Raw genomic sequence first — 23,547 nt, forward strand, 5'->3', positions numbered from 1 at the left:
TTAGATTTATCTTGATTTCTCCTAGGGTAAGTAAACTACATTATCAAGATAATGAGTTGTTATACATTATAATGCATTTATCTTTACATGAAGTTTCCTCTCTTTTCCTTTTTTTTTTTGGGGGGGGTTACAATGACAAAATGCATGAGCAATTTTATAGATGACTATCTAAATAGTATTTCAAGTATTTCCGAGTGCAGTTCATTTATTAATCTGTCCTTTTTTTTTTCTTCGGAGGAATACGAATTGTGGAATTAGTTAGTTTGCAGAAATCAGATAAACCACACCGGAGACAAACAACCTTTCAAACCAGCACATTTTAAAGAGATAATTAGGAAGGGACCATATTCCCACAAGGTTTACATAATTTCGTATCATCACCGAATGTAGACCGACAACCAATTATCAGCCTACATGTCGAGGATCATATAAATATCATTAGCCTTGTCTGCATGGGTGTATAGGATGATAACATTATTCCACTCATACGGTGATGTGTCATGGGTCTGTTCTAAATCATAAATCAAATGCGTGGTCATTAATCATATACATATACCCTTCATAATATATGTATGTATATATATATATATATACACACATATATATATATTTATTATTATTATCATTATTATTGTTATTATTATTATTATTATCATTATTATTATTATTATTATTATTATTATTATTATTATTATTATCATTATTATTATTAATTTTAATTCTCCCTCTAATTACGATTCTAACAAAGTACACTGAAGTGCAACTCTGTATGCGATGGTTGTACAACACAGAGACTAATTTTATGTTTTGTACAGCCGTATGAGCACTCACATCGTTTTGCACGTCGTGCTGATGTCTACATTCCTCAGTGTGTAGCATGTATTATAGCGTGCTGCAGCTATAGCAAAACCCAATGGTATAACCACGGAATGCCTACCTCCATAGTACAACGTACAAGGACACGTTATTGTTTTCCGCTTCAGTATGTGCAGCTTAAAGGATATCAACATAATGCAATTCGACCTATTATAGGCTCTGTTATAATAATTATCCAGCCTTGTCGGGACCGGCGTCGGTTTGCCGGATATGGGAGCAACTTGTACATTACTATAGTTACATTCGTTTACGTTAACATTCGTTTACGTTTACATTCGTTTACGTCTACATTTGTTTACGTTTACATTCGTTTGATTTTGTATCGAGACATGAGGACGTCATAATTGTGCATTGATCAACTCCCTTTAGTACGGTTAGTGACATGGGTGCACATCACGAGACCGACACCCACGAGTCATGCAGCCTACGAGTTATACAGCCCACGAGTCATACAGCCCATGAGTTCGACACTAAGCAAACAAGGCTCACGAGACCGACACATGAAACCCCGTGTTGTATCTGTCGAACTCGTGGGCTGTTTTTACCAAGTGTCGGTCTCATGGGTTTATTTGACTAGTGTCGAACTCGTGGGCTGTAGGACGCGTGGGCTGTATGACTCGTGGGTGTTGGTCTTGTGCGATGACCCCAGGGGCATGACAATATACAATTCACCCCCTGTATTTTGAAATGGCTAGCCTGCTGAAAGGGTTAAAGCGATGGTTTAGTTTTGGTTGAGATGAGGGATTCAGATTTCAACTTTTTGCGTGATAATCAGAAACCACCAATGAAATATTAAAAAGCATACAAGTCTAGAGGAATTCAAAGTTTATTTGATGAAAATTGTTTTCGAAATGGCTGAGATATCCAAAACCAAAGATGTCGTAATTAAAGGTTGGACCCACCTTTTATTTGGACCATGTTTGGTTTACATTGTTTTTGGATATCTCATCAATTTCAATATCCCTTTGAAAACTTTGAATTTTATGCTCTTTAATCTTTCGTTAGTAGTTTATCATTATCTCACAAAATTTAGAAACCTGCTGAAGTCCCATCTCCACCAAAACTATACCATCCCTTTAAGATAGATAATGAATATAGTCCCTCATTTTGTGTGTACGTGGGGTGGGGGGGATGGGGTGTGTTTTTGTGGACCAACATTGCTTGTAAATTGGCTGATCGACCAAAGAAAAAAAAAGTCCATACCTATTTCACGTTTTGCAGATCGACACTTCTGAGCACCATGAGGCTGAGCCCAAGAGAACAGGAGAGTCTTCTCGTTCATCAGGCGGGCTGCCTCGCCCAGCGCCGGCTGGCCCGGGGGTTACGGCTCAACCATCCGGAGGCAGTAGCGCTTATTGCTGCACAGGTAGGCCTACTTTACTGACACATTGTATAATATCTTGTACGGTTTTGAGAACGAACCTCACAATTCGTAATGATTGCGTAAACCAAAAATTTATGTCTGTTTTACTTATTATGCTAAAAAATCTTTGATTTAATCTTGCGATTGGAAAGCTGAAATGTTAGAAATCTGGTTTTAAGTGTTTTTATGATATTATTGTCAACATAACCCTCATTGTTTAGGCCTACAGTCTACTATGTATCGTTTGGAATAAAAAACGAAAAATGAAATGAAAACGACGTATACTATTTCATAGTATCGAATAGATGCTATAGAAACCAAAACGCAAGTCATGTACGAGCGATACCAATGACGAAACTGAATGAAACACGCAGTCCTGTGCGCACATGGGTAGATGCGTTCACATTTTATTATGATGGGAAAACGGCAACAATTTTTAGTCATTGTCTATGAATAATTTATTTTGAATAGGATGCGAGTGTAGAGGGATTTTTTCTTATTTTGTTAGTTTGGAGGGGAGGGATCTCCTAAGGGATACTTCCAGATATTGATATCCATTATTATTATTATTATTTTTTTTTTTTGGGGGGGGGGGATAAAAAGATTTTGAACAGTTACAAGAATTTATCTAAATATCATCATGAATATTAATATTTTGCATATTAATTTCATGAAATCGTAAAATTATGTTGATCCTTATAATGGTTTCAAACAATTGGAAAATCCAACTTTATAATTATTCTGTTAAAATCACGGCTAAGTGGCTCCATCCATCCACTACCCCTCGTCTTGTTATAGTCTTCTATCTTTTTTTTTTTCCTTCTATCTTCACTCCACGTAATAAGTTTCTCTCTCTCTCTCTCCATCTCTCTCTCTCTCCCTCACACACACACACACACACACACACTCTCTCTCTCTCCCTCTCTCTCCCTCCCTCTCTCCCTCACACACACACACACACACACACACACACACACACACACTCTCTCTCTCTCTCTCTCTCTTTCTTTTCTCTCTCTTCCAGCATGACAGCGACTTATCATCAGTGGTGTAGGGATTTGTTCAGGGTTTTTGTTTCGGATTAGTTAGTTTAGTTGTAGGTCTTTTTGTCTTAGTTTCTTTGTTTCTTCCTCTTTTTATGTATATCACTCAATCGATCATATATTTTTTTGTATAATGTCTGTGTGTGTGTGTGGGGGGGGGGGGGATGCACTCTAGAAGCCCAGCCTTTTAGCATTCCTCCCCATTTCCAACATTTCCGTATACTGTTGTACTTACAATTTTTTGTAAACTTATACTTTATTTTGTATTATGATAAAAATTCAATTTCTGTAATATATTTATATGTTTCTGTTGGAAATGAAAAAAAAATGAATGAATGAATGAATGAATGAATGAAATCATTTTCAAGATGTTCTCTCAAAGTCAACAGGTTATGTTTGTATGCTGTATGTTTGCGTTTGTATGTGTGTGTGTGTGTGTGCGTGTGCGTATAAATGCATAAAAATCGTTCTGGAAAACATACGATTAAGAGTGTCACTCCACAACTTCAAGAACTTTCTGGTCGATTCTAATTAACTTTTCTCCGCTTTGTTTGATAATCTATTCAATTATAAAGTCAGTGTATAAAAGCGGAGGAGAGTTGCATCTAGAGTTAAATAGTTCAACCTCACCTTTAATATTTTGCATTACTGACCCCTACGATGGAGCAGGAATATTTGTTGTTGAGATACAGAGGAAACAAAGGCGTGAAAATACTGGTTTTGTTTATTTGTCTGGTTGCTTTTATTTTTACTTTGTTGACAGACGCAGGAATTCGTGCGGGACGGAAAACCAATATCGGAACTCATGAACACGGGAAGGAAACTACTCGGTAAAGTTACTTCACTTTCATAATTACTTTAGCACTTCAGAAATATTCACACCCAAAAAATGATTGGAAAAGGTTTCATGAAGTTGGCCTATAATACAGTGTAGACTATAAGCTATGCTGTTTACGGACTCGCCAACTTGGCATGCTGCATGACTTAAGTTTCGATATACATGTGTAGTACAGAGTACAGTCGTGCAATATGATCCTGTGACACGTCACGCACCGACTGTTGTAGATTGATACATGTACATCATTATCCTATCACAATCATGTACTATAAATAGCGCTATTCTAGTTTGTCTGAGCGTTCGGCTCTGTGAAAACTGAAGGTCACGTTGGCACAATAAATGTATTAAAATGCATGCTGGTCGTGCACATTGATTCTTTTGCCGCACACAATAAAGACGCAGTATGATAAAACATTGACTACATGACTATACAGCTCTATGTTATGCCTGCGTAGTATCATTGTGTGTATCTAAGTTCATCCGTATGCTTAAGTTCCTGTGAAAATCGCAAAATAGTATCTTCGGAACGTATTCAGCAGAGGAGGTCCACTGGAAAGATATGAGAATGTGATTGGAATATCCTGAAAAAAAAAAAAAGTATTTTGACATTGCATTCGCGATAACACCTGCTGTCTTGTATAGATTCACCAACCATTTTTTTTTTTTATAAAGAGAGCCATAACGCACCTTTAGTTCACTCTACCTGCGTAACAATCTCACAATTGATTTCTTATGGTTCATTGTGTCGTTTCACAGCACTTCAAAATTCAATAATAAAGTTATTAAAAAGAACCCCTTGACAGAAAAAGCGTTGAAAGATTTCAATGCGGCAGCGCTAGCAATATAGTTAAACTGCATGCATCATGGCAACTTGTCACGCTTAATTTCCCTTTATTGTAAGTACACAGTGGGCAGAGAGCATTGTGTATTTTGGTTTGCAAATTAACATAAGCTGTCGTCCTGACCACCTACAGTGTTTCCTGGATATTCGCGACGTGATTGCAATACAAACGTTATAGTGATTCATGTCCATTAGTGTACAACTGCTAGCAGCTGCACTTCATGGCAGAAGAAAATGCAGTATCAAAAATAAACACTCAGCATGATGCCTGCAAAAAGAAAAAAAAAAAACATTTTCCCCGCGATACAGTACAAGCGACTTGCTTGGCGTTGTTCACAGGATCCCGTATAGTCCCGATTATGTTTGATTATGGATATGCACACTTCAAGTTGTTAGAGGGGAAAGTTCAGATAACCTTTTTTAAAAAAAAAAAAAATACGTTAATAATTCTATATACCGTGACCATCCTATATGCCTACAAACGTTTCTTAAGGAACATTATTTGCTTCCCGATGGGGGAAAAAGATATGCAGTAAAAGAATAAACAGCTCAGATAATGCAATTATGTACATTTCATGATATTCTACTGAGCCCTTTGGGGTACGAACGATTTAAATCTTAGTTTATTTTAATTATAATGATACAAGGGTCCTGCATACTTTTTAAAGTAAATCTGTGATGTTGTGGGTGAAAGCCCCCCCCCCCCCCCCCCCGGCTAAATACTGGTTAGTGATAAGGTTAGAGTAAAGATTAGGGTTAGGGTTAGGTTTAGGGTTAGAGTTTGTGAATGTTGTTTGTTGATGTATGTACAGCGCTTTGATCAGGTCCTGTCCTGATCAGGTCAAGCGCTCAATAAGAAATAGTTAAGACGAAGAAAAAGTTTGGGTTAGGGTTAGGATTATAGGTCCACGCAGAACACCAGTTGGAGGCCCGTAGCCGCCGCAAGTCACAGGCAGTTGACCCGCTTGAAGTACATATAAGTTGCCCATAAAGCGGTTGATCCTATGCCTATATCGGTTGATTTTTTATTATAATATTACTCCATTTTATTTTGGAAATTTTAGATGTATATCTATCAATATGTATTCATTCTAACTACTATATTGAATGATTTCCATGTGTTTTTCGTATATGTTTAAATAAATGAACTTGATTTGAGAAATATTTCTTTTTTCGTATTCGAAGATCTGTATGTGAGGGTGTATTTGCAATTGTGTCTTGATTTGCTTTGCTCAGTTGGGCTATGCTTACACCTATACAAAGATAATATTTTTAAATGTTTATCGATCTTAGAATAGATTTAATCATTCATTTAAGACTTTCAATATTTTATTTCTCTTCTCTATCTTACGTATTAGAATAACACAAAGATCTAAATTCGAATTTTGTCATCATCAGAAGACCGATTAGCATTTTTAATACTATTTTGCAGTTCTTTTTATTTCTTCAATAATGTACATTTGCTTAGATTCTTTTTTTTTTAAATTGTTTGGCCTATTTTTTCATAACAAAAATGGGAAATATTAGGAAACTGATTGAAAATATCTTTTTTGTGTGTCATTTTGTTTTTATTACTTCAAAGGAAATCACAAATCTGATGAAACAATACCAGCTGATTCCCGGAGAGGAATTTTATGAGCAAAAATACTGTCAATTAAGGTGTCATTGAAGTCTATGAAGAGGGTAGGTTTTGAAATCATAGGCAAGAAGGACGCCCAAATGAATAATCAAATAAAGTCTTTTATCATATCTGTAATTTTCACTCACCACTTCTGTCCAATTCCTTGACCTTGTCGGTCCACATACTCTCTCTCTCTTCTTAGCCAGACGGAAGTTTCAGTTTCAGTTTCAGTTTCAGTAAGTTTTATTTCTCCACTTGCACTAACAGAATATAAGTATAGCAATATCAAACATATTGATAATAACAATATAGGTTTTCCCGCTCAATTTGATCAGATTTGCATTCGATTTAATGATGCGAGCATTCGCTTTCGAGCGAATTTGAATGATCACCGAGATCATCATTCAAAAAGCTAAGTAATTATTCAATTTAATTTCATCAGCATTCGAATTCCTGATTTTGTCGCATAAACGTGTAAACAGCGCGTTCAAATTAAAAATGCACGTGAAACGCATTCCAATTCGCTCCAGCACAGCTGCGATGAACATTAGGGAATTCAATTTCACGAATAGGCAAACATTTACAGCATCTCGGCAGTGTTTTTCGTTGCTGCTTATGTTCTTTGTATATTCTCCATCAGTTTGAATAATGGTACAACCACAAACCTATAATAGGGTCTTATTTACCCAGGGTAGCGTCTTCATTGTTACCATTGCTCTACCAGAGGGCCCTGCCATTATTATTACCCTAGAGTTGCCAGGTACCCATTTATACACCTGGGTCGAGAGGGACATGGTGGGTAAAAGCATCTTGTCCAAGGACGTAGGCACTGGGCGGGATTCGAACTCGGGTCCTCCGATCGGGAGTCGGGAGTCTTATCCACATATGCCACAGCGCCCCCACACATTATTACCCCCACATAGTATTCACAAATCATGAAAATACAAACAAGATTTCACATTACAAGTATATGATAATGTGAAATAATACATAAATCTCATGAATTTCATTACAGATCTTTAATGCACAGGTGGGGGAGACCGTTATCAATAAGCAAATCGCTTGACTTTGACAACGACCTCTGAACATAATATGCCTTGTATTTTTTATTTTTTTTTTTACAAAAGGAACGGAACACACACACGTAGAGCAAATAACGTAAATCTTAAAAGTATTTTAAATGTCATATGACTAAAAAGGACAACACAAGGTGGAATGAATAAAGACGAAAAAAAAACAAAACATGAGAATAAGGGACCCGAATAGGAAGAGTAGAGAGAAGAGAGAAGAGAGGAGAAGGGAAGAAAAGCGATGAGATACAGTGTTCAGGAGTTGGGAGCTAACAAAAGCGTAATTTCTAATTCGAGTGGTACCTTGCGAGAAGAACGTTTTTATATAAGATGATTTAAAACGTTGTAAAGACGAACCGCAAATTGTCTTGAAGACATAAATATGGTCAGCTATGACATACGGCGCCGAGACATGGACAGTTAATAAGCCGATGAGACACAGAATAGAAAGTTTCGAGATGTGGTGCTACAGGCGAATGTTGAAAATATCATGGACGGAAAGAAAATCAAACACAGAAGTACTAGAAATGGTGTCGGCTGAACGTGAGCTGCTCTCGACCATCAGGAAACGCCAGATGCAGTTTTTGGGCCATGTCGTGAGGAAGAGGCAAACTGAACATCTAGTCCTGTCTGGATTTGTGAATGGGAAGAGATCACGTGGACGACAGCGACTCACTTTCCTTTCTGCAATGGCTGGATTAGTCGGCGAGAGAGGATCTACATTGCTGCATTCGTGCGACGATAGAGGGAGATGGCGGAAACATACTGCATCAGTGATCGCCAACGGGCAGTGACGTCCATGGCAGAACAGAGAGAGAAAGAGGAACTGCGTTTAAGGTCATCATTCAATAAATTCAATACATCTGGACCATGATGCCTTATGGAATTTTGAGCTATAATGATTTTTGGATTTTCCCTTTGTTACATGAGGGGTAGGATATAAATGAATACTATAATTTGAATTATACATATCTTTAAACAATTCAGGGAGCTGATTGTTAGTATATTTATACATAATTATTGTTTTTTTATTTATGTTTCATTGAAAAATTGTACAGAATCACACTATTTACAACAATTAACTTGAGTAGAATAACACAATCACTGAACAATGTAGAGGAATTTTAAAAAAGAACAAAAAAGGGCTGAACATTAAGATACCATATACAAATCAGATCTTGTTGAAGAGCGATTATTGCTGTTTGTCATGTATGTATATTAGAAATAATTACATTCTAAGAGTATTTGAACCATAATACAAAGTTTCAGTGTGTGCTAAGTAGTGTGAACCGGTAATAAGTCTTAAAGCACGTTTTTGTTATAACAATAAGGATTCTATTTTATTAACATCGCAATTACCCCAGACAATATTACAGTAGGTGATATGGGGTAATATGAGTGCATTACAAAGACTTTGCAGGGTATGTTTGGTAAGATATCCTCTTACTTTCCAGAGGATCCCGATATCTTTTGACATCGTTGACTGAACTCGGTGTATATGCTTACCATCAATGTGCAACATGATATCATCCATTGGTGTATGGCAGTCACGATGGAAGTCACGATGGGCGGAGTCCCAGAGGATGGGGTTTTTTCGAAGCCATTCGACACGGTCGTCTTCGACACCCTAATCGTTGATCTTCTTGGATAGCCTCACTCTGCGAGACGTGCTAGACTCATGTTTTCTGGAACGTCCGTTTCATTGGCCTCTTTGATCTCTGTGGCGTCGAGGACTTCCTGGTCCCTCTCGGTCAGGACTTCATCGGTCCGATGAACTTCAGCAGCAATTTGATCTATTTGCTGCGAATCTCCTGGGCTTTGTGGCCGGCCCTCCACTGGACGGTCTCTGTCCTTGTTCCCTTTCCGTCGACGGGGCATCTTCACTTCACGAAAGCTAGTTGAGAAATGATTGTTTGCCAATCCACTCGAAGAGTATTGTCCAGGCTCGCACCTCGCAGGCAATTCCTACGCAGATAACACGCAGTTGTGACGCAGGTACTTCGCAGTGCCCGTATGTCGCCCGCAACTGAAAAAAAAAATCGATTTCGAAGCTCTTACGTATTATTACTAAAAATTATTTTGTAATATTTTGATATACGTTTGAAGTGTCACGCAGCAAGCAACACAACTAAATATTGAATTGTAATCAATGATGGATGATGAAATCGAAATAAAATATTGTTTGAAACAAAAAAAAAATACGTGACACCCACGCGTCTGACACGCAGTTCACACGGAATACACGCAAGTTGGACTTAAGTAACTCGCGTTTACCATGTAAGACGCACGTGAAACTCACTCTAATCCTTAACCGCCCGCAGAAACTATTCTTCGTACTGGAAAATCGCCACACGCAACAAGCCCGAGTAGCTTGCCCGGAGAGGTGTGGCAGGGCCTTTTTTGGCTGCGGGTAAATAGGACCTGTGTACGCAACTCTGTGTAACTACGGGTGAGATACGTGCTAAGTACTGTCATGTGCGGGTCATCTGCGGGGACCTCCGGGTAGCAAAAATTGTTCTTCGCAAGTCGCTCGCAAGGCTTGCCCGGAAAGGTGTGACATGGCCTTTACCTGGGTTTTTATCTCATCTGCAAACGGTTAATAATGCCTATGTTTCCATTCCACTGGGTTTTGATATCTCGTCTCCTGATTCATGACTTAATCAGCGGCATTTCCTTACTCGCAGGTCTTCGTCAGGTTCTTCCGGGAGTTGCCGAGATGATTGATCAGGTCCAGATCGAGGCGACTTTTCCCGACGGGACCAAACTCGTCACCATCCACCAGCCGATCGCGCGTCCCGACGGGAACTTGGAGCTCGCCCTCTACGGCAGCTTCTTGCCAGTGCCCGACTTGTCGGTCTTTGATCAGCCCGATGCCGCAAGCCAGGTGCGCTATAAGTATTAACCCCTTTTGTGCCAGTGAGTCAAAGGTGTACATATTTTACACACATACCTGTGAACAGGAAATTAAAGTGGCATACAGTTGGTTAAAATGTTTAATCTTTATACTGCTTGTAGGGACACATGTGTATGAGTTTGATCATGAAATAGGCCAAGCGCCATTTTAAAATAATTATTTTGAAGTATTATAGGTCCTTCATCAGGTAGAGGAAAATGAAACCTTTCCAGTGAATTCTCATATAAAACATAACAAGAGGTTCTTGAAGTTAAGGTTAAAAAATCCCAAATTATCTACTAATCATTTTTTTTTTAACAGCTTTAGTGGTAAATATCTCAACTTAACGAGAATGGAATTCACTCTATTTCCGATCGAACTCTTCATGTGTTGAGCCATAGCAACCAACTTCCAACCCTAGCGTTGACTTGACACCGGCGTTACATTGTATAACTCTAAGGCCCGAATTCACGAAGGTGGTACAAATGAAACCATGGTTTAAACCATGAACAAAAACCATGGAGCGCCAAGTGTCGCTCGGAATATTTCGTTACGAAATTGATCATTTTGTCGACAAAATGACCGTTTCGTTCACGAAATGTTTTCTAAGTTACAAACTGTTGTCATTTCGTTACAAAATAATAATTTCATCGACAAAATGACTGATTTCGTAACGAAATATTCCATGCGACACTTGGCGCTTCATGGTTTTTGTCCACGGTTTAAACCATGGTTTCATCTTGTACCATAGTTCGTGAATTCGGGCCTAAGAGATTGATTTAATAATTATGTATAATATAATGCACCTTTCTCTTAAACAAATAGTGCTGCAAAAAAAAAATGTTCAAAGGACAATAACCATTGCCAAACGGAAACGGTAGTTTTTCTAGAGATGCGGGTAGGTAAATTTAACTCTTTCATTACCGTCGACTTTAGGGTGAAGCAGACGCACCTCTCGCCGTTACCCCCGGCGAGTACTTCCCGGCCAGCGCGTCAGAGGACAGCATCGTGCTGAACCCCGGCCGGGCCACGAAGCGACTAACGGTGACGTCCACGTGCGACCGACCGATCCAGATCGGCAGCCACTATCACTTCATCGAGGCCAACAAGTACTTGACCTTTGACCGCCAAGCTGCCCTCGGCATGAGGCTGGTAAGCCCACTCTAACCAGTACTCTACTCTACTACTCTTGGTAGATATTATTGGCCATTAGCAAGTTGACTTTGCTGGTAACAGACAGAAATAGATTTCCTGATAATGTAAGTATGAAACAAACCATCTTTTTGGACAAGGAAAGTATACTGCTGAAAAATAATGGGGGAAAAAAGACAGGCTACTATCTAATGTATATAATGACGGATATAGAAAATAAGAATACATAGTGCAAGCAGCACACAGACATGTTCGTGATATATTATGTGAACTACACGAACACAAATGATACTATACTTGAGATATAGAGCTCAACACATCGAATGCTGGCAGAATCTCATGTTTTCTTTGGCACCTCATGCAGATTTCAAGAACGTGAAAAGCAGAAAATTGAGAAGGATGTCACTTTGGAAAAAAAAAGCACCGTGAACAGGTGCCATATTTTCTTGATTATCATGACAAGACAAAGTAATGAGTTGCTTTTCTTTGCTGTTCTTATTTTTTGTTAGTCTGAGATTTCGTACTGTGTCCTTGTCCTTGTTGCTGTTTTTATGTTTAAGACTAACTCAGCGATGTTTTGGTTTGTTTGTTTTTTTCTTTCACGTCTTAGAACATTCCATCGGGGACTGCCATTCGCTTCAGTCCTGGTGAGACCAGAGAGGTTAATCTAGTCGCAATCGGAGGCAACAGGTAAAAATTCAAGCACACCATTAGGGAAAAATAGATTTGAAGGATGGTCATATAATTCAATTCAATTCAATTCAATTCAATTCAATTCAATTCGTTTATTTCCATTTCGATCAAAATAAAAACAACATGAAGCATTCGGTGTTACAGATGAACATAAAAAACAATGACATGTAAAAGAAACCACAACAACAACATCAGAATTACAGTCATGAATTGTTCCAGAATACAAAAGGCACCAAGTAAAATGGAAAATGGTGTACACATAAAAAGCCAATAAGGCCTGTAGGCGCGCATACACCGTTGTTACAAATCATGTAGAATTGGAATCAAAGTTGTTTCAAAAATCATAAATCAGTTTTATACAGAAGATACACAAAGGAAGATCAGACCAAAAAAAAACAACAAAACAAAACACACACACAAACAAAACAAAACAAATCCATTTTCAGTTTTTTTTAATCGTCCCTGTCAATACCAGCATTATTTTGCTTGTGCTATCATCTGGGTGATTATCATAATTTCCGATCATTGCAATAATAATTATTATTCTTCCTCTCACGTCTGTCCTTTTCATTTTCTGCTGCCTTTTTTTTCTTGGTTTGTCGGAGTATTTTTATAACTTTTTTTTTCTCATCATGGTTATCATTACCATCAGTACAATAATTATGATGACTACCACCAGTGTTATAATCACCGTTATGAAGAAGCACCAAAGCGGATGAAGAAGAAGTATCTTTGGCAGAACCAATAGCGACTTTTATATCTGTGACGCGAACGCCGTAGCAACGACGACGCTATTATGCTCAAGATGGTGTTCTGCGCATGCGCGAGGCAGCTGTTTCCATTGTTCAACCCTGGAGGCTGCGTCGTCTTAGCGTTCGCGTCGCAGATCTAAAAAAGCTCGCTATTCGCCACCGAGGCGAACTGTCTGGCCGTGCACGAGAAAGCGCGCTCATGACCAGGGATGCGGTTGCCTAGGTGACCGTCGATTACGACGGACATTTTCAGCGCTGTTCTTTCTGTGCCTGTGCCATCACTGTTCTGTCTTCTGACCGCTGGACAAAGTACACTGATTTCCGACCTCATGCTTCTTTACAACCAAGGGCTCTGTATAATCCATAATTTGTTGAGGGCATCAAAAACATACTTTCAAACGGATGAATGAATAATGTATGTATTTTTTTTTTCCTTTACGTTCATGGTTTCATTTCGGTACTTAAATAATCATTGCAAAATTGTTGCAAACTAAACATGTCGCTTACTGTATCATAATGGTAACAAGACTTGCTATCTGTTTCTTGTTTTTTGTTTTATCTTTTGAAGAGTAATTCGAGGTGGTAACGGACTTGTGGACGGACCAGTGGAGGGCGCCGCCTTTGACACAATCAAGAGAAAAATTATGGAAAGCGGCTTCGGGCACAAGTCTCAGGTAAAATCTCTGCATTAGCGTGCAGTGAGTTTTCCTGATTGTGCATTAAAGGCACTGTTTATACCACTGAGAGCAGTGATTGAAAAAAAAATGTTCCAGTTGTCACATTTGATGCATATGTATACTTCAGTTGTATAACAAAACATCCTGGTACTATTTAACACAAAAAATCACAATAAAGACACAAAATAATATAGGGAGATATCACTAATTTTCTTAATAAACTATAACTGTAGACGGTTTATTTTATAAACGATTTTAGTAAACTGTTGTTCACATTTTGTATATTTAACAATACTTAACAATAATATTGCACTTAATAACATTTTTTTTTTCATTGGTTGTTTCCATCAATAGCTCACATTTTACATAGATCTATTCTTAAGCACTTAAAGCTGTTTTTTCATCTTCAAATGGTAAATAGTAGCTTTAATGCCATAACTGTGTGTAACGTGTAAGCATCATGCTTATCAAATGTGTGATGTATTATGGAATAGAAATAGTCTTGTTATATCAAATTTCTTCTGACTTGCTTTATTGGTAGACTTAAGAAAAGACCCCGCCCCCTAAAAAAAGAAAGATAAGTGAATAAGTCAAAGACGAAATAAAAACAAATAAAGAAATAAATCAAAGCTGATGATGATATTATTTTCTGTTGTTGTAAACTGCATACTTTATACATTTTTTGCCGAGTTTACAACAATATAGATGATAATGGTGATACTGATTTTTATTATATGTACTATACATGCGTTGAATATTTTTTTTTTTGTACTTCCTTAGGATGCTACTGATGTAGTTCATGTGAGCAAGATACCACGCCTCAGCTACATCCACACCTATGGACCTACAGTTGGCGACAAGGTACTCAAATTAAGAGGGACTTAGCTACTAGGAGCTGAACACTGTCCCCACAATTTTATTTTGTGCAAAACATTCAAGGGGCATTCCAGATTCAATTCAGTTCAATTTTATTTCCACTCATGGGGATGGAACACCCTCGTCAGCCAAAGGCTGGTTTTAAGAAGGGTCCACACATACAGGTTAAAAATACAAACATTATACATACAGTATGACAAACATATACATCCCATATGCAAAGAGCAGAAAAAAGGGTATGAGCACCATGATAAGCTTGTTTCAGACACAAAAGAAGAAAAAGGAAAAGAAAAAATAACAACAAGGCCTTAGATTACGACATGAAGAGAAAACAAGGGCATGTGAGAATGAATTTCCAATACCGAAGAAAATCGGTATTGCTGGTATATTTTTACTGTGAATTGATGAGTGAAAAAAGAATGGTTAAAATACTCCATCCGGTATGATGATGATTTTCATAATTTCACATCATGATATTACATAAATCGACAGCTCCATGTATAGATTTGTTGAATTTATTGTGGTCCTCGTGTAGAGCAACCAATACTTTGAAAAACCTTAACAAATTACACTGAACAATGATGATGACGTACAAAGCTCACATATTTCAGAAATGTAGCATTGTAATGCCAATGCAATAGCTGTGTTCAGACGAGGGCAGTTTTGGTCGGAGTAACTTCGGAGGAAGGGTCGGAGGGAGCTTGGTCTGAGTAACTTCGGAGGATAGGTCGGAGTAGTGCCCGTCTGAACAAGCTCGTGGTAACTTCCTCCGATCGGAGGAACTTACAACGACCTCTTCCTCCGAACGAGATACTCCTGAGTTTCCTCAGGAGTATCTCGCTACCACGACTAGCCGGTCGGAGTAAATTGCCCGTGTGGACAAGCCCTCGGAGTATCTATGAACTTACATACCTTACGACCTAGGTAAAACTTCCGGGGTCAGGCAAATTGCAATGTTGACATAATATATGCGATAACACGTGCGCGTGCAGGACAATTCTAACCTAGCCGATCGTGACGAAGAAGCTATGGAATATTATAGCGCTCAGATATTCTCATCAACAAATATGGAGAAGACAAATGCCGCTGGTAAAAAAACAATCGTATGGTCGACGTGCATTGCGCTACCGCGCCGCGCACGTCGGCCTTGCTGTAATTTTTTCTTTTCCTTCACTAAGATAAGTATAACTTTTAATTGCCGCGCCATAAAATTTTACTCCGACTAGAAATACGTCTGAACATGGCTAGTGTGTTCAGATGAGGGCAGGTTTGGTCGGAGTAACTTCGGAGGAAGGGTCGCGGAAAGCTTGGTCGGAGTAACTTTGGAGGAAAGGTCGGAGTAGTGCCCGTCTGAACAAGGTCGTGGTAACTTCCTCCGCTCGGAGGAACTTACCACGACCTCTTCCTCCGACCAAGATACTCCGGTCGGAGTAAATTGCCCTCGGAGTATCGATGAACTTACATACCTTACGACCTAGGTAAAACTTCCGGGGTCAAATCGCAATGTTGACATTTAGCGAGTACACGTGCGCGTGTAGTGCAATTCTAACCTAGTCGATCGCGACGAAGAAGCTAGCGCTCAGAAATTTCCATCAACAAGAATGGAGAAGACAAATGCCGCTGGTAAAAGATAATCGTATGGTGGACGTGCGCGGCGCTAACACTTCCGGAAGTTACACCGACCCTCCACGGTGATCCGCGAAGGCCTAGGTAAATTGGTCGGAGGACAGTTTCTTCCCACGATCGTCGTGTGGACACAGGGCCGTGGTAAGATAGGTATACATTTGAATTTTAATTGCTGCGCAACAAAATTTTACTCCGACTAGAAATAAGTCTGAACATGGCTTATAGCTATGTAGTTACAGGTCTGTGTAACTAGCCCTTTCATATTATTATATCGTAATTTTCATGTTTGCATTATACATATATATATATATATATATATATATATATATGTATATATATATTTATTTTTTTTATTTATTTTTTATTAACTGTTGTCCCACAGGTCCGTCTTGGGGACACGTCCCTGGTCATCGAGGTCGAGCGCGACCTCATCTCCTTCCCGAACGGCGAGTCGAGGTACGGTGACGAGTGCAAGTTTGGCGGTGGGAAGGTGAGCGCCTCGTCATTCAGTTCAGTTCAGTTCAGTCTGATTTCATTTCTGCATTTTCACATGATAATCATGCAAAATGTACCGTACATGTACACGTATTGTGTATTTTGAGGAAAAACGCACATAATGAATTCACAGTATCATGATCCCGATAATCGCTTACAGAGAGAGAGAGAGAAAAAAAAAAAGAAGAAGAAGGAAGGAGTCTGCCATTTCATTAAGAAGAGGAAGAAGAAGAGGAAGAAGAATAAGATTAAAAAAAAACAACTTCGGTGTTCGTGGTGGTGAGGTCTTTGGGAAAATCAGGATGTGGATGTTTGGGCGTATTGTCACCTGTTTTATTTATTTGTTTATTTATCTATTTATTTGTTTTACTTACTTATTTGGGTCGAACCAAACCAAACAGATAATATACATTATGTACATGTGTGTGTGTATGTGTCTTGTGTATATTATGTGTCTTGTGTATTTGTGTGCGTGGGGGGGGGGGGGTGAAGTTGATTTTGTTTTTATCTGGCTTGTAAACTTGGTGTTCTTGCATTCATCAACCTGATGAAACTTTACAACGTCGATGATTTGCACCTCTACAGGTTTTGCGTGAGGGAATGGGACAGGCTGCACACCTCGCATCGGCCGATACTCTGGACACCGTTATCACAAACGCCCTCATCGTTGACGCAGTGTTAGGTATCGTAAAAGCAGACGTGGGCATAAAGGTAAGCACCTTATTTCAATTGACTTGAAGGAATATCTCTCCAACAGTACAAGCATAGGCGCCGGAAGTGGGGGGGCAGGGGGGGCGGCCGCCCCCCCAATCCAAAAAGTGGGGGGGCAAAACGCATTTTTGCCCCCCCAAAAAGCCCCCCCCCAAAAAAAAAAAAAAAAATTATAATAATGATAATGAAAATAAATGAATAAACAAAGAAAATAAAATAAATATGTATATATATATGAATAAAATGGAAAAAATATGGCTACAAACGGCAGCTTTTGGACTCTAAAATGTCAAAATTTTCAAGCTCGCTCGCTTCGCTCGCTCGCATTGAATCGCTTTGCCATTCTCCTAATGTTGCTGATAGTAATTGCCAGTAGAGCTTGCGCCCGATGCCCCCACCCCTTAATTTCCAAAGCGAAAGATAAATATAGCTACAAACGGGAGTTTTGGGACTGTGAAATGCCAAAATTTTAAAGCTCGCTCGCTTCGCTCGCTCGCATTGAATCGTTATGCCACTCTCCTAATGTTGCTGACAGTAATTGCCAGCAGTTGCGTCCGATGCCCCCCCCTTAATTTCCAAAGCGAAAGATATAGCTGCAAACGGGAGTTTTTGGACTGTAAAATGTCAAAATTCTCAAGCTCGCTCGCTTTGCTCGCTCGCATTGAATCGTTATGCCATTCTCCTAATGTTGCTGCCAGTAATTGCCAGCAGTTGCGTCCGATGCCCCCCCCCTAATTTCCAAAGCGAAAGAAATAGCTACAAACGGGAGTTTTTGGACTGTAAAATGTCAAAATTCTCAAGCTCGCTTGCTTTGCTCGCTCGCATTGAATCGTTATGCCATTCTCCTAATGTTGCTGCCAATAATTGCCAGCAGTTGCGCCCGATGCGCCCCCATTTATTTCAAAGCGAAATATGTAGCTACAATTAAAACTCCAGTTTTGGAACTGTAGAATATCAACATTTTCAAGCTCGCTCGCTTCGCTCGCTCGCATTTGATTGTTATGCCATTCACCTTATGTTGCTGACAGTATATAATTTGTCGATCGTTTCACACCGTTATTCCATAATCCATGTAAGGGGAACTTACAATGTTCCTCAATGACTGCGTTGTTGAATGTATCACATTCCGTAATGTATTGTAGTCCCATTATTGCTCACGCACACACGCACAAGCATACAGACCGTCATAATTACTTTATGGTTCCCCCCATGTTTCGACCCACCGTACGCCACTTTACATATATATATATATATATATATATATATATATATATATATGTATATATATATATGTATATATATATATAATAGATGTGTGTGCGTGTGTGTGTGTGTGTGTGTGTGTATGTATGTGTATATTGTGTAACATATGCATGGCCTAATCTTGAGCCCCCTCCAATGTTTGCCCCCCCAATCCAAAACTGCTTCCGGCGCGCCTGAGTACAAGTGAATTAATCTACATTGTCATCACCGTAGGAATGTGCAAGTTCGAAAGCAATTCCTCTGTTGCCATAGACAGGTACAATGCATTTTGCTAAAGGAGAACATAATTTATCTAGTCTTGATTTGACTAACGAAGACACTGCTGTGTCGTTGGTTTATCTCTGATGTAAAATGGGTGGGTTGATTATGGATCATGAGTTCTTGACCAGGTAGATGAACCCGTGTTCCAAATATCCTTTGCCCCTCGTCTGCTTTCGTGAATCCTTCCCAAACCATTCCCTTCCACTCATCCGCTCTATACTTCTCTTTCATTATCTTCTCTTCCAAAAACTTCCCACCCTTCCCCCTTCTCTCTTACCCCCTTCCAAACACCTCTCCCACCTCTTCTCTCTCTTCTTATCTCCTGTTTCACCCTCTTTCCGTCCTCTTTCTTTCTCCTCCTTCCAATTACTCCCCGATCTTCTGCCCTCTCATCTCTTCTTTTCGTCCTCTTTTCTCTGTCCCTTACCAACTATTTCCGGAACCCCTGATCTCCCTTTCGCATCTGCCCCTCACCTTCCTCACCTTAACCATCATCCCTACTCCAGCCTTCCCTTACCGTCTCCGCTCCTCCCCCGATCGGGGTAATTTATTTATTCATTTAAATTTATTTCCAGTTTTATTTAACCAGGGTAGCCTCGTCAGTTAGAAAACTGCTTTCAATTAGGGCCCTGCAGATGGGTAAAAATATAAAAATACAATACATACAATTTAAAAACAAAAGTTTACAGATAAAACTGCAACTGACAAAACATAGATGATGAAAACATAATGACCTTCCTTTTCACCTCCCTCCCCCTACCTTCTTCACCCTGTATGCACTATATACCAGGATGGTCTCATCGTAGGGATCGGTAAGGCGGGGAACCCTGACGTCATGGACGGAGTGACGGAGGGCATGGCAGTGGGCGTGGAGACGGAAGCCATCGCCGGTGAGGGCAAGATCCTGACAGCCGGCGGACTGGATGCCCACATTCACTTCATCTGCCCGCAGCTGGCCAGGGAGGCTATCGCATCGGGCCTTACTACCATGTTCGGCGGCGGAACGGGTGAGGGCGCCACACTTATCTAGTTAAAATACTAAAACACATCTAATGTATAAGTACTCTATATTAAACCAGTGCAGTATAAACCTGTTCGGTTTTGAAACTCTGTAGGGCTTTCGACATCAGAAGAAAAAAATGACATGACGAGTTAAGTAATTAGTCAGGTGCATTGCTTTGTCAGTGCATAGATTAACTTTTTGAGTCATGCTGAAGCCCCCCGGTTATGGCTGAAATAGTTCACATAAAAACAGCACCAAAACGAATCGGTCTATATACGGCACTCTATTATACGGAATTGCATTAAACTAGTGAAATAAATAATGGTAATCTTTCATGAACTTGGCAGCGTTCAGTTAATACACTCCCTGACACGCATTCAAGTATCTTGAAATGAGTTTTTGATCGCGGTGTTAACTCAATTCTTGTTCAGTTGAGATATTTGCCATAAAAGCTGCTAAAAAGCAAAGAAAATCAATGAGAAAATATGAGATGTTTTTTATCATAACTTCAATAATATTCCGTGTTACTTTACAAGTAAGGTATCACTAGAAAGTTTGATTTTGCTCTGTCTACTGATGGCTTACTGTAAAATGTATAGGGGGAAAAAACGGCGCACAGCCCATTTTGCTTTCAAACTCTTCTGCAAAATGTACACTGCGCTAGGGAGTACAGTGTGACGACAGGCGCTATCAACATGTCGTAAAGAGTTGCTTAGCAGGAAAAGAAATAAGAATTATCTGTCATACCGATAGACAAGTTATCCTAATGCTCTGTTGTATTCCAATAAAGTTCTCTGGACAAAGTGCTAAAGGCAACGCCTATTCTGCCGGTGTGATGTATTGTATCAGCTGAATAGGAACGAACTGCTGATGGGGCTTTATAGCATGATTACTTTTCGTCTCTGTATCATGTGTGAACAGGTCCAGCCACTGGAACCTGTGCCACCACATGTACTCCGGGCCCAAATCACATTAAAAACATGATCATGAGCACCGACGCATTCCCTCTCAACTTTGGATTCACTGGTAACGTACTGTTGTTTTTTTTTTCGTTTGAGAGATCTGAGAGATAGCTGTGCATTTTTGTGTGTGTGTGTGTGTGTCATGAATGAGTGAGAGACATCTCAGTATTATAGTAAGATCTTTTCTCATTGTGCATGAAATTGGCTGCGCCCCCCCCCATTGGACATCAGTAGTTTCAACTAATTGTGACCGTCACCATGATTAAAAGACAACAAATAAAAAGAATAAAGTCAAATGAAATAAAAAGCAAAACAAAACTAAACAGAAACAGAAGATAAATCCCATATAATTCAAAGTTGCTTTTCCATTGGTGAAGAGGCATCGAGTTGTAAATGTATATTATAAAGGTGTGTAGAGTATTGGTGTTGTACAATGTATATTGTATTATGCAGTATCGCGATCAACATGTGTTATAAAGGCAGACATCAAAATCGAGTTCGATGAATAGAGGTGTGTTATTGAAATATCCATGTCATCGAGTCGTAACAGGGAAGAGACATGATGCAATACATTATATAGATGATGACTGGCGGGGGAGGGAACATACCGAATGTTCCACCCGAAGGGTTTGAAATGCTATTGAGGGAGGTTATAAGTCCCGAGACGAAGTCGAGGGACTTATAGCCTCCCGAAATAGCATTTCAAACCCTGAGGGTGGAACGTTTGGTACATGTTCCCGACAGCAAAAGTCATCTTCTGTTATATTATATGGGTTAGTCAAATCTACTTTTTCACATTGTATGGAATAGGCAAATTTATCCTATCGATTGCGTGAAAAATATGATCAATCGTTTTGTATCGATTTGTCATTTGTTACGTGAAAATGTTTTCCCATGGGAGAACATTACAAAAATGTTCTGCCCATGGGCGAACATAACCAATGTGCCTCCATCACGTGACTGTGTTTAGCCAATCACTAACCGGTAGTTGACTAACCCATTTAATATTTTTGTTTGCTGCTTATAACCAAATTGTGTAGTATAGTGCACGATAATTATATTTTAAGTGGGATTGTTCAGCTAAGCTCAAGCATCCATTGTTTAAGAAGCTGATGTAACCATTTCTATTTGTTTAGCATAAGTGTCAAAGCCGGGATTTTAAAAAAAAAATGTCTGAAGTTTGCCTCCTCCAATTTTGCATTCTAATAAGATTTGAATGTTCTGGGCCCCATTTCATAAAGAGTTGGTATGATAGCAACTCTTGCTGGAATGGCAATTGTCATGGTAACGACAAGAATCCAGCTTCCTGATTGGCTGTTGCTATTGGAAGTTGCCATTCCAGCAAAAGTTGCTATCATAACATCTTTTATGAAATGGGGCCCAGCAGATGTTTCATCATTTCCTTCATACTCTAAGGAAGAAACAAGTTTTTATTCATTTGTCCTGTATTTCTTAAGTGTGTGATTTACTTGCGTAATTGTTTTAAATTGCCCCTTGGGCAAATGATGGCCTATAGAGTAACAAAGTGATGATGTCACAGTCTTTTGTTACAGCTTAGGAAGGACCAGGTGCGCGCATTAACACAAGAGGTCAAGTGAGGTTGTTTAGAACCAGTTTCCATGGCGATGAATGACTTATGACATCACACTTTGGTACTCTATAATATTTGCTTTGACGTGTGACTCATTACATCTCCATGGTAACAGGTAAAGGCAATACATCAAACTCGGACCAGGAGACCTGTCGGGAGCTAGAAGAGCAAATCGAAGCTGGTGCTATCGGGTGAGAAGTCTTACTATTAAAGGGATGTAGCATCAGACACTGTCAATGTGCCACAATCTAGTAATCCACTGTATAGGAAAGCAAATTTACTTGCTTTGCTGTTGTACGTGCTCTGCACATCAGTCTCGTGTATAGTAATAGTGCTATCTTAGTAACATGGCTTGGTCTCTTTTTTTTTTACAGTTTCCGTTTAGTGGCAGTCTATCTAAGAAAAACATAAAAATGTAAGGTGTCCATTAAACAAAACAGTACATCATTCATACTGTATTTTAAATTGAAAGTTAGGAACATCTTTATGTGGTTCACGGTTGATGATGAAATTAAATATGCAAAACGAAAATCACAAAACAATAGGGTGATGATTATAATGAAGATAAAGGTATAAAAAGAAAAAAAATAAACCCAATGTGGTGATCATGTTTGGAACAGGCCTGAAGACGTTAATTAAAGATCGTAAAACATGTGATGATTGTGATGTAAAGAAGAATAAACACTGATGTTCATATAAATGTTGTAGAAATGGAAGATATAAAAAAAAACCATGATCATGATCATGAAATATAACATGAAATGTAAAAGTCACATTCCATGATTAAATGGACATAACTACGCGTGCTTATTATTATTATGAATGTATCTATAGGAAATTGCACGCTCAGGTGTGAAAATCAATCTCCCAAAATGAAATTGAATGCTTACTTCCAAATCTGAATTTCTGACCACTGATTTAAGCGCCGGACAACGAATTT

The 23,547-nt window shown here is 39.1% G+C and overlaps 1 protein-coding gene across 1 annotated transcript in view; it reads left to right on the forward strand.

The window, feature by feature from the left end:
* Positions 1-23,547, forward strand: part of LOC139713260 (urease subunit alpha-like) — a 33,544-nt gene continuing 9,997 nt past the window's right edge. The window contains exons 1-13 of the mRNA XM_071625007.1: positions 1-26; positions 2,098-2,242; positions 4,046-4,112; positions 10,337-10,536; positions 11,482-11,697; positions 12,308-12,387; positions 13,711-13,816; positions 14,600-14,680; positions 16,704-16,811; positions 17,402-17,527; positions 19,842-20,058; positions 20,976-21,080; positions 22,723-22,798. Coding sequence (XP_071481108.1) covers positions 2,117-2,242; positions 4,046-4,112; positions 10,337-10,536; positions 11,482-11,697; positions 12,308-12,387; positions 13,711-13,816; positions 14,600-14,680; positions 16,704-16,811; positions 17,402-17,527; positions 19,842-20,058; positions 20,976-21,080; positions 22,723-22,798 — 1,508 coding nt within the window. The 5' untranslated portion in view covers positions 1-26; positions 2,098-2,116. The remainder of the gene's footprint in view (positions 27-2,097; positions 2,243-4,045; positions 4,113-10,336; positions 10,537-11,481; positions 11,698-12,307; positions 12,388-13,710; positions 13,817-14,599; positions 14,681-16,703; positions 16,812-17,401; positions 17,528-19,841; positions 20,059-20,975; positions 21,081-22,722; positions 22,799-23,547) is intronic.

This window comes from Diadema antillarum, unplaced genomic scaffold (genome assembly GCF_040938485.1).
Source record: "Diadema antillarum isolate AM-2024a unplaced genomic scaffold, OU_Dant_1.0 scf00000043, whole genome shotgun sequence".
In the NCBI taxonomy this organism is placed as follows: domain Eukaryota; kingdom Metazoa; phylum Echinodermata; class Echinoidea; order Diadematoida; family Diadematidae; genus Diadema; species Diadema antillarum.